Source organism: Danio aesculapii, chromosome 10 (assembly GCF_903798145.1).
Source record: "Danio aesculapii chromosome 10, fDanAes4.1, whole genome shotgun sequence".
Classification (NCBI taxonomy): domain Eukaryota; kingdom Metazoa; phylum Chordata; class Actinopteri; order Cypriniformes; family Danionidae; genus Danio; species Danio aesculapii.
The window spans coordinates 17,138,314-17,151,281 of NC_079444.1; the positions used below are offsets into that span (position 1 = coordinate 17,138,314).

The 12,968-nt window shown below is 32.0% G+C and overlaps 1 protein-coding gene across 2 annotated transcripts in view; it reads right to left on the reverse strand.

Moving 5' to 3' along the window:
* dmtn (dematin actin binding protein) overlaps window positions 1–12,968 on the reverse strand; it is a 42,617-nt gene that overhangs the window by 14,644 nt on the left and 15,005 nt on the right. For both annotated transcript variants that reach the window (XM_056466371.1, XM_056466370.1), the window contains exons 2-8: window positions 9,572–9,624; window positions 9,181–9,243; window positions 6,147–6,302; window positions 5,254–5,298; window positions 2,841–2,973; window positions 425–469; window positions 170–313 (exon numbers count right to left, since the gene is read on the reverse strand). In XM_056466371.1, the coding sequence (XP_056322346.1) occupies window positions 170–313; window positions 425–469; window positions 2,841–2,973; window positions 5,254–5,298; window positions 6,147–6,302; window positions 9,181–9,243; window positions 9,572–9,580 (595 nt within the window). In that variant the 5' untranslated portion in view covers window positions 9,581–9,624. The remainder of the gene's footprint in view (window positions 1–169; window positions 314–424; window positions 470–2,840; window positions 2,974–5,253; window positions 5,299–6,146; window positions 6,303–9,180; window positions 9,244–9,571; window positions 9,625–12,968) is intronic.

Consider the following 12,968-nt stretch of genomic DNA (forward strand, 5'->3'; position numbering starts at 1 on the left):
AACAGCAGAATGCCAAGTCTGTGGTTTTCCAGTAGAACATTGGGCTACTTTTGACTGGTCATAGGCTAGTTTTGACAATCACTGGTCTCTTTTGGGCTGATTTTGACTGGCCATTGTGAAAACCTGGCAACCCTGTACAACGGACACACGGCATCAGTGGATCATTTACCCATAGTAGCGAGTGAAGGAGGACAGGGCCAGTACTCAGTCTCGATCTTTGACGGCAGGCTGGGGTCTGGAGGCTGAGCTGCTGGAAACTTAGAGGACACGATGATCAAGTCCTGTTTACTGTGAGGCGCTCCAGTTTGTCTCTCTGAGGAACAAGATCAACATCAGACCAGTCAACCTTTCATTACACTATACATCACAGACAAGTACAAATAATAGAAAATTAAAATGACACGGGTAATAAAAGAACAAATACCGTTTTTGTAAATCGGCGGCTTCTTATAGAGGTTGATGCCACTGTCTGAAAGATGATTGAATGTATGATAAGAGCATGTGATAAATAATCATTCACAAAACAATGTTTATATCACTGTTTATATATCCAAAATAAAAGTTGGTTTTGACAATATGTGTGTGTTATTTATATTACGTATATATTTGATACACACATACATAAAAACTAAACTTTTTTTTTTTTTTTAGGGGTTTTAACCTTTATTAACAGGACAGTGGAGATTTACTGACAGGAAAGTGTGGGGAGCATAGATAGGGGAAGGATCGGCAAAGGACCTCAAGCCGGGAATCGAACTCGGGTCGCCGCGAGCATCTGAATGCTATGTGTCGACGCACTAACCACTAGGCTATTGGCGCCGACAAAAAAAACTAAACTTTTTAAAAGTATTTCATTATACATATTTAAATTCATATATAATTTGTACCATATAATAATAATTCCTTACATTTATATAGGGCTTTTCTGGACATTCAAAGCGCTTTACACACTGGAGGCAATCTCCACCACCAGTGTGCCTCATCCACCTGGATGATGCGACGGCAGCCATATTGCGCCAGACCGCACACCAGCTGATTGGTGGAGAGGAGACAGATTGATGAAGATAGTGGCGATGGTGATAGTTAGGAGGCCATGCTGGCCAGTGGGCAAATTTGGCCAGGATGCTGGGATTTTTAAAACCCACAGAGAGTCAGGACCTCGGTTTAACATCTCATTTGAAAGACAGCACTCACTGAGCAGTATAGAGTCCCCTGGGGTGTTAGGATCCACACAGACTGCAGGTTGAGCGCCCCCTGCTCATCTCACTAACACCACTTCTGGCAGCAACCTAGCTTTCCCATGATGTCTCTCATTCAGGTACTGACCGGGCGCAGCCCTGCTTAGCTTCAGTGGGCGACCATGTGAGAGTTGCAGAGAGCTAGCTGCTGGCTATATATATATCTATTTGCATCAATATATATATATATATATATATATATATATATATATATATATATATATATATATATATATATATATATATATATATATATATATATATATATATATATATATATATATATATATATATATATATCAAAACATTTATAATAAATATGAATTAAAACGTGGGTATATAAAACAATATAATTTTATGAATTCTAATAATAATGCTAATAACAATAATAAGAATATATATATATATATATATATATATATATATATATATATATATATATATATATATATATATATATATATATATATATATTCTTATTATTGTTATTAGCATTATATTATATATATATATATATATATATATATATATATATATATATATATATATATATTTTTTTTTTTTTTTTTTTTTTTTTTTTTTTACCTAAAAGTCTCAAATGTATGTATGCATGGACACACACACACAGTACACGCACATATATTATGTCAAAACAAACTTATTTTGAGTATGATTAACCTTTGTCAATCACTAATAAAAAAATATATTGAATTGAAATATAACAGGGCAATAATTACAATAATTGAATCATAAATTCATATTAATATTCACTATTACAATAATATGAGTATTAAATGAGTATTTCTTTTGAAATTTGCTGAATAATGATTCACTGAATAACGTTTACATGACTCTGCAATAATGTCAATTAAATAATTTGAATTAAATTAATTCATGTTATAATATTTAATATAATGATATTAATAATAATAATAATTAATTTAATTGATTGACAACCACTTGCTGTTTAATATTTTAATAGTATGAAATCATAACCAGTAAGTGAATATTACAAGACTCTAATGTACAGGTGTCAAAGCCAGTTGCTGGAGGACAGTTTAGTTTCATCCCTAATTAAACACACCTGATCAAACTAATTGAGTCCTTCAGGCTTGTTTGAAACATACAGGTTAGTGTGTTGAATCAGGGTTGGAACTAAACTGTGCAGGGCTGCAGCGCTCCAGGAACTGGCGTTGACACCTGTGCTTTAATGCAAAGGAATAAAGTCAAATAAAACCAAAAAATTAATAATACATATGGATTAAAAAGTGGGTATATAACACAATATATATTTTATGAATGCTAATAATAATGCTAATGATAATAACAATAATAAGCATAAATAGTGCACTGTAAAATAATTCTTTCTACCTTCAAAATTTCAGTTTAATCCAATTAACTTTTTCAAGTCATCTTAACTTGCATCAATCAAACTGACTAAAAATATGAAGTTAAACTTTCTATAACTTGTTTTAGTTGAAACCCGATTCACGTATTAAATCAAGTATAGTATATAAATATTTAATTAACATAAAAATATTAAGTTGTCTTGACTTTTTGTCATTATTATTTTTACAGCGTGCATGTTATAAATATTAGTACCTGGCCTGTGGAAGTGCTGCATGGGGCCTTTGGATGCAGGGCTGATTTTGCGGAGCTGCGTCGTGGAGCCCATGTTGGAGCCTCCTGGAGAGCCCTGCTCTGACCAGTCCTTTAGCTCTTTAGATGCGGATATCTGACCAAACAAGACGTTCATATAACTTCTGTTATTCTGGAGTGCTTCTAATCCAAACACTCCACAATTTAATCACTTAGCATGTGAGCAACAAATCCAGATCATCATATTTCACTGCCACCATCAATAATATGACACTGCAAACTCATGGCTGACTGTAAAATATGCTGAAGGTGGTCAGCAGAAGACTGACACACTTCAGTTTGACTTATAGAATGCACAATATTAACATTATGGCTGATAGTGGTATGCAGGTAATTGTTGTTTTGTTATGGCTGATAAGTAATAAGCAAATTATATTCATGTTTTAATATTTTTCACAATGAAATGCAATATGGATATTATATTTAGTGGATGAGTGGACGTTGCTTTTAAGATATGCTAAATAATGATTTGTTGAATAATGTTGATATGGCTGCATCACAATAAAATAAAAATCTATATAAATTATAGTCACGAAACAATGAAATATTTGCATTTATTTGCAAAACCAACAAATTTTCCTACATTTTTTAGAAATTGCTGTATTTTTTGCGACTGAACTCTACTAATGTAAAACTATTAAATGTAAAACTACTAAGTAGTTAAGGTTTTATTAATTTCCATAAATAATGTTTTTTTTTTTATACTCTACAATGCACAACATAAACATGATGAAATCCTAAAATGACTAAAACAGAGTTATATGTTCTGCAAATAAATGTTAGTTTGTTAAAACATTAATGCGATTTAATAATTAAAAATCTAATAATACAACAACATTCGAATATACCAGTAAAGTATATTCATTCATTTTCTTTTAGGCTTAGTCCCTTTATTAATCAGGGGTTATTAATCAGGAATGAACTGCCAATTTACCCGGCACGTTTTACGCAGCGGATGCCCTTTCAGCTGCAACCCATCACTGGGAAACAGTATAGTATATACAGTTAAAGTCAGAATTATTAGCCCCCCTTTGAATTTTTTTTTCTTTGTTAAATATTTCCTAAATGATGTTTAACAGAGCAAGGAAATTTTCACAGTATGTCTGATGATATTTTAGGAAAGTCTTATTTGATTTATTTCAGTTGGTATAAATACAGTTTTAAACTTAAACAAAAAACATTTTAAGGTCAAAATTATCAGCCTCTTTAAGCTATATATATTTTTTTTGTTGATACTCTACAGAACATACATCAATATACAATAACTTGCCTAATTACCCTAACCTGCCTAGTTAACCTAATTAACCTAGTTAAGCCTTTAAATGTCACTTTAAGCTGTATAGAAGTGTCTTGAAAAATATCTAGTCAAATATTATTTACTGTCATCATGACAAAGATAAAATAAATCAGTTATTAGAAATGAGTTATTAAAATTATTATGCTTAGAAATTCGCTCTGTAAAGCAAAAATTGGGGAAAAAATAAACAGGGGGCTAATTATTCTGACTTCTGAGATATATATATATATATATATATATATATATATATATATATATATATATATATATATATATATATATATATATATATATAAACAATTGTATTAATTATGAAGAGAAATGTATAATATTAATCAGTGGATAATTTTAATTGTTATGATAGATAATGTTAATATAAAACTGTCAGAATATTATCGAATTTTGTCAGTTTATAGAAAACAAACCATGTTAAAATTAATTACATAAAAATTCCAGATGCTACTTATTTTGTGTTAAATTAATATTATGAATCCATATTTAATATTACAACAATATATCAATGGGTACAAATTGATTGTAATTTATTACTTACATTAATGGTGTTGAGAATAATCTTATTCATTTTATTTGATTATCAAAATGTACAACACGATATTATATATTGATATACAACTAATTAGATTCATGTTTTGCCAGATAATCAATAAATAGACAACATTAAGATTTATTACCACTTATTATTTGCTAATTAGTGATTTGTTGAATCATTTCTATAGGCGGCATCTGCTCCATAAAACATATGACAGAGTAATTGGCAGCTCATTCCGCTGTGGTCAGGTACTAAGCCGAATGGATGAATTTCTATATGCAAAAATAATGTGAATTAAACACACTACATTCTTGATTATTAAAATAATAATATATAAGTCAATAAGCAAACAAACAAACATGTCATTTTCACACTGACGAACAACTGAAATGCAACACAGGAACTGAGAGTCATTGAAAGCGTCTGCAGCGCTCATTAATTGAGTGTTGACTGTGTTAGTTAAAGCTGGTGATCAGTGACTAGTGATGGACAGAGACTGGCTTTCTCACCTCAGGGGAAGGAGGAGGCGAGATTGAATGAGGAGACATTGATCTCTGGAGGAGACAAGGAAAGAAAACAGAGAACACGCACACATAGACACATGTCGCCTTCACTTTTACACACACACAGATGGTTGAACACGCTTAACAAAGCCTGACTAATAACATCTCACTGTTACATCCAGCTGACTGCTTGCTGAAATAGATACAGTGCACTCCACTAATATTGGCACCCTTGGTGAATATGAAGATATGAAAAATGGCTGATAAACAAGATAAACACACGTCCTCCTTCAGCTTGATTCATAACTCTTCCAGTTAACTGGAGTTTTTTAATTATTGCCATGATGATGGAAATGAGTGTTTTTCTGTGTTTCGGACATTTTTTAAACAGCCATTTGCTATTTTGTGAAGCTCAACAACCTTTTTCCCCACATATAACAGCAATGTTCTTTCATTTTTCCCATTGTGAGGAATTTGGTTGCGTTTGGATTTCGTTTAAATCTCATGTATACTTCATGATTGAACAATTTCCAGCTTTTATCACCCCAAAAATGTAAATATCAATGGAAATACTTACTATATATATATATTTTACTCGTATAAATTCATATTTGTTTTGTTATCAAACTGTATTGATTGCAATTCATTTGTTTTTGTTGATTGTTTGCTTTTTATTTGTTTTTTTTTTTGTTGAGTAAAAGATTGAAAGGTTAAACAACAAAGAATTTTTTTACATCCCCCTTTGCTTATATTAACCAAGGGTGCCAATATTAGTGGAGTGCACTATCTATTGATTCCGCTTTAAGTGGAAGTCGTAAAACGTACAATTGACCTTATCAAATGCTTCCCAATGGTACAATCAAACAGAAACTCTCTCTAAAGAGACTTTTTTTTCTGACCTCTCTGCTTCTGGAGAGACCCACATGATCCAGTGCTGCCATATTGAAATGTGGCTCGTACACCATCAGATCTGGCCGTTCCACCTCTAGTATGGCTTTGTCTTTGGGAATGGCGGCCAAGTCTTTATATCCAATGACCTGATTGTCCATTCGTGCCTTTGGGGAGTTTGAAAAAAAAGAGGCAAAGAGTTCAGTTTGGCGTGAAAGAAATGCTTGTCCTCTGAAATGCCTCACGGGGTTCCTGGGAACTGGGATACCAAGCATGTGCTTAATGGCAGATAACAGAGCGGAATGTGTTATCTGTGAAACTGAAAGCTTTTTAGCGTCCAGACTACAGTTTTGAACTTTAGTAAACTTTTTTTTAAAACTGTACACGTGTGAATTTTGCCATCGGCACAGTATACCCATGCTGTATGCATACAGCACAATGCAGCACAATTTTGATGGCACGAACAATGTATATGCAGTTTGTTTTGAGTTGTTTTTGTACTGCTTATATTGTCCACAAGGGGGCAACACTGAACCAGGCCACTGTTTCACAAGCAGAAAAGAAATGGAGATGGAAAAAGATCAACAACAAACAACAATAAACACCAGGACTGATATAATTCATTATTTTATAATGATTGGGGTCATTTAGTAGCGGAATACATCTGTGTAAAATATAATTAACACATACAAATACAAATAAATATTTTATCTGTATTAAAAATATATATAAACAGTATTTATGCAGAGAAATTTCATTAATAAATCCTACATAAACTGCATATTCTTCAATGTAAAACTTAAATTTATGTGTTAAGGCCACTGAACCATAAAACAATATTTTATCAATATTAATATTTGCAATCCCACTAATCACATGTGTTCTGATGAGTGCTGCCTGTTCAGCTATTATTAGGGCATTTTATTATACTTTTGAAAAGACTTTAAAAATGGCATCAGTGGCATTCAATGCCTGAACCTATACTTACAAAAGAAAAAAGAACCACAAAGTGATCCTGGATGACAATAGGTAAAAGTTTAAAGAATATGTACATACAAAAATAGAAATTTATAAATTCAAAACCCAACAATTTATATTACAACCCAAGTCACTTACCTCAACAGTAATTTAACTCTAAATAACAGTTACAGTACTAATAACCACAAATTAATGTCAGATTTCAGCTATTCTTTTGCAGAAATATGACCATATCTGCAGTCTTTGACAAACAACACCTCTCCTGAGTTACTGCATGACCTGTCCTACTAACATTGATACATTTAAAACTGAGTACACAATAAAAGTCAGTATAAATGTTACTAGTGATAAGTATAAATAGTGACAAGCCTAAGTCACAATCTATCATGCCATAGCATGTCATGTCTGCGCTTTTCACAAAAGTCATAATTAATAAAAATGTCTTTGGACTGATTTAAAGTACTGTAGCTGATATCAATTATTCCCTTCACACATGCCCTTTGTCAACACATTGCGTTTATAGTAATTGTCTTTAGTTGTGCTGTTGTTGTCTCCTTTTCTTTTCCAACTTTGAGACAAACAACAGCCTATTTCAGTGCTGACAACCTATGGACAAACAAACTGAGTGCGAAAACGATTCAAAGCACGTGTGAGCAGCTCTTACATCAGTTGTGCACATTCAGTAAGCAAGTTTAAAAATAAATACAAATCACTTACAGCTTACTAATTTTTTCATATAAACAAGCATGTTTCCAATCATCTACTTCAAGTGTCTCGAATGTCTTTTTGACAGCTAAGGCATTAAAGTCGCATTAAAATCTGTATTGTGATTTATCAAAATGCATAGAGGTACTGGTGCCATATTGATAATGAGTTTGTTACCAAACCCTAACTACACTGAAAAAAATTATACTTTAAACCAACTTAAAAAAAACCCTGCAATTTATATATTGTTTTTCTCAAAGGGATTTAACTTTGGTTCAAACTTTAAAATTTTAAATCTAAATCAAAAATGTTTGTTGTTGTTATGAACAAAACTGTATTCCCACAAAGTCAAAATATTGTAGATTTTTATTATGGAATGGAATATTTATCTTTTTTTATCCTTAGAACAAAGTATAATTTTGCTTTGGGCCAACCTAAAAAGTTACTGTAATTTGTAAAAGCTAAATTTATAAATTTCACTCAAATTATAGTTTTGAAACGTAAATTAATATCAATCAAAATATTTCTTCTGCCCAAAGGGAAATAATTACATTGACTCAAAGGCAAAATACTGTTTATATAATAATAACAACAATATAATATGTCAATATTATTGTTAATATAGTTCAAGTAAATGAATCAGTGCAATGAATATGTGTTCATAGCTAATACAACCTGTATATAATGTTCACAGTACATCCATCTGTAAATATTACCATAGTTTTTCTATAACTGCACTTTATAACTTATACCTATATCCTGCACTTGCTGCTATTGCACTGCTGGTTAGACCGAAACTGCATTTCGTTGCCTTGTACTTGTACATGTGTAATGACAATAAAGTTGAATCTAATCTAATCTAATCTAATCTAATATTGATAAGTTAATTAAATTACTGTGGTTCAACTTAAAATAAAAATCCAGGATGAGAGTTGGAGCACTCTCTCTGATCCCCCGGGCTCTGCGTTGGTTAGGGAAATTCCAAATTGAACCAAAACAAAGATTAGAATTGGCTTAAGATAGGCAATGAAAATTTGGGAAATGCAACCTGCAGAACCTGGAAATTAAAAAAATCCATGTAAAAGTGTACTTTGGACTAAATATATTAAATATGAATAATGTTCGATTATGCTATTGCATTTTTTTCTGCTAGTACTTTCAGTTTGGCCATAATGGGGGTTTGTTTTTTGCTTTAAGATAAATTGAATAAATTAAAACCAGAAACCATATTTTTTACTTAACTCAATATAAAAATCTACTTTGAATGAAAGACACAGTTGTTTCACTTTTTTTCAGTGCATGATCCCTACCTGACATCGCACATCCTACTCAACTGCCTAATTAATGAAAGGATGTACTTACCACAATAGAGGTGGCGGGGGACCCTGGCGCACTTGGACCCCGGGAAGACGGGGCCGTCCCTGCCTGCAGAGGTAGAGCAAGAAGGTCAGAGGTCATAATTGAACCGCTCCTATCCAATGACACGTTGTTAATGAGAAATAAGATCTATATCTAATATCATCAATCATACTGATGATGTCTGTCACTCAGCCACGCCCCCTCAGAAAAACAGCGCGGATCTGATTGAACTATACTCAGTTTACTTTGACAGAAATATAACAGAGGTTAGCATCTGCAAAAAAGCTCTGTAAATATTTCAGAAATTTCAGTTTTAGTTGATGAATGATTTATGACAACAGTGGGCATAATGGTAGAATGAATTGGGATGTAAAGGAAATAAAATAGGATTTACCTTCTGCATGACTGAGGTAAACTATAAAACTCCCTCCTTTCAGTTACACAGATCTGCAAAAAAAACATAGAAAGGCCAAAAGCAAATTAGATAATGTATAATAAAAGTACTTTTAAGGGATGGATGGATGGATGGATGGATGGATGGATTGGTAAACAATCTCTCGTCTGTTTGCTGTGGATTTGGTTTAAGAGTAATTATGTTATAATTAATATTTACTTTCTAGCACAGGCCATTCATTTTGCTCAATATGTCGTCATGATCTACAGGTATTAATGTTGTGTTTTCTCCATCTGTTTAATTTAGACTCTCAAAGTGCTGGTATTCATTGACTTCCATTATATAAATGACCAAGGCCACAATTTCAGGTAAAAGGTGTTTAATAGTTCTCTGAAGAAAACATCACTTACATCTTTGGTAGTCTGAGAGTAAACGAAGCAATTTGGTTGAGCTACCTCTTTAACTGTTACCTAGATATTTAGACACACTAAAGATATTAGTTTTGTATTTTTATATTAAAGACAGTCAGACAGTTGCAGCTCATCCTGAACGCTGCTGCCAGGATTCTGACCAGAACCAGGAAATCCGAGCACATCACACCTGTCCTCAGGTCTTTAAGCTGGCTCCCAGTTACATTCAGAATAGATTTTAAAGTATTATTACTGGTCTATAAATCACTAAATGGCCTAGGACCTCAATACATTACAGATATGCTCACTGAATACAAACCTAACAGTTCAAACTGGAATATCCAAGAGTTTAGTCAAAGCAGGGTGAATCGGCCTTCAGCTATTGCGCCCACCACTGCTGGAATCAGCTTCCAGAAATGATCAGATGTGCTCCAACATTAGGCACATTCAAATCAAGACTGAAAACACGTCTGTTTAGCTGTGCCTTTACTGAATGAGCACTGTGCTACATCCCACAGATCATTTTAACACATTTTAATCAGTTTTAAATCTTTTTAATTATTTTAATGATTTTTATTTCCTTGTTTCTTTTATTCTTGTTTATAAAAAGCAATTTGAATAACCAATGTGTATGAAATGTGCTATATAAATAAACTTGTCTTGCCTATTTTGTGGTTTGCAGCATGTCAAAACCTATAGCAATTATAAAAAAGATGATAGCCGAAATGACAATCTCTTCCAAAACAATCAGAATCAGAAAGAGCTTTATTGCCAGGTATGTTCACACATACTAGGAATTTGTTTTCGTGACAGAGCTTCTACAGTGCAACAGGATTACAGAGACAGAACAAAAAACAGATAATAAATATATTTTAAAAAATTGAAGTAGTGAGTGCAAATATACAAAACAACTCTGTGAAATTGAATAGAGTTCACCTAAACCTCACATGAAAGCTGTTGTTTCTGGATGAAACATCACATTAGCACACTGTATCACCAAAACAGTGCTGAAATCGAGTGTTAGCTGATCCATTTAATTTGCCTCCCACTCAGAGTGTTCAACACACTCATTGAAATCTCACACACACACTTCATCACTCACCACAAGGTTATTCCACGCTGCATATCATCTGCTTTTATAATGCAAAGCCACCATATCATTTCTATTTAGTTACCAAATGTCATTTGAGTAAAAAAACGTTCACTTAATATCCAAATATAATGTTATATACAGTGCTCAGCATATATAAGCACACCCCTCACAAATCTATCCTTTAAATTCATATTTTTAATAGGAAGCTTTGCAATATTCTGCTCTCACTTCTGCAGGATTTATGTGCCCTCCAAAAACTTGCGTTCGGTAAATAAACGTCGCCTCGTGGTTCCATCCCTAAGAGGGAAGAAATCACTTTCCCGAACTCTCGCATTCAACCTGCCCAGTTGGTGGAATGAACTCCCTAACTACATCAGAACAGCAGAGTCACTTGCTGTCTTCAAGAAACGACTATAGTCTCCACTTTCCTTCCTAATCTTAACTGCCTCTCTGGCTATACCACTAACTGTACTCTCTCAAAAAAAAAACATTACTAATGCTTTGCTTCTTAGACTTTACACACCTGAAACTTGTCTATAGCACTTGTTCACTGCTGCTCTTATAGTTGTGTAAATTGCTTCCTTGTACTCATTTGTAAGTCGCTTTGGATAAAAGCGTCTGCTAAATGACTAAATGTAAATGTAAATATTATATTTGTGCATATACATTAGATTGGTCAGTACTAAAGCCAAATCTGTAGCTTATCTAACAAAAACACTTGCAATGGTCCAAAAACTAGAACACCCTAATTTATCTGTTATAGAAAAATATTAATCCCAAATTTTAAAAAAGGGGAAAAATCAAGAGAAGCAAAAAAATGGAAAAATTTAGATTTTTTTTTTACATTTTTTTTTTTGAATATTTTACTTAATTGTATTTTCTTTCAATTTCTAAATATGTTTGGTGACTAAAATATTATTTTCATAAAAACAGCTATATATATATATATATATATATATATATATATATAAGACTGAAAACACATCTGTTTAGCTGTGCCTTTACTAAATGAGCACTGTGCTACGTCTGACAGATTGCACTGTTATGTTTTTCTCTTCTTTTTCATTCTTTTATAACACATTTTATCTGTTTTTATGCTTATTTATTTATTTTTTTTTACCATTTTTATTATTTGTTTTTATTTCTCTTATACTTGTGTCTTTTATTCCTGTTTATGTAAAGCACTTTGAATTGCCACTGTGTATGAAATGTGCTATATAAACTTGCCTTGCCTATATATATATATATATATATATATATATATATATATATATATATATATATATATATATATATATATATATATATATATATATATATATATAAAATTTATAATTACACTGTAAAACTCTAAAAGTTAAGGTAACTCAAACAATTTGAGGAAACCGATTGCAACAAACCATTTAAGTTTAAAAACTAATCGTAATGAATACTGTGAACTTAATCCATTTGAGTAAACTAAGCAATTTGAGCATAGTAAAACCCAATAAATGAAGAGAACTCAATCCAACTGAGTACTGTAAAACCCAAGTAAAGACAACTCAAACCATTTGAGGAAACCGATAACAACAAACCATTTGAGTTAAAAAACTAATCCATATAAGTACTGTGAACTTACAGTACCCCCTTTAAGTATTAAATTAACTCCTTACATTCAACACTGAGTTCAAAACTCTTCAAATGAGTAGAATCAATTTATTTTTCAGTTTACTACACTCAATTCATTTAATAAAGTTGACTGTTGGGTTTTACAGTGTAGTAACTCATGGTAAAATATGCGTACACACATACTTTAACTCATTAAAGTAATTAACAAATTTAAAAACATTCAATATTTTTTTTTAAAGTACTATAAGATTTTTAAATGACTTGTGCATCCAGTTTGTTTATATAT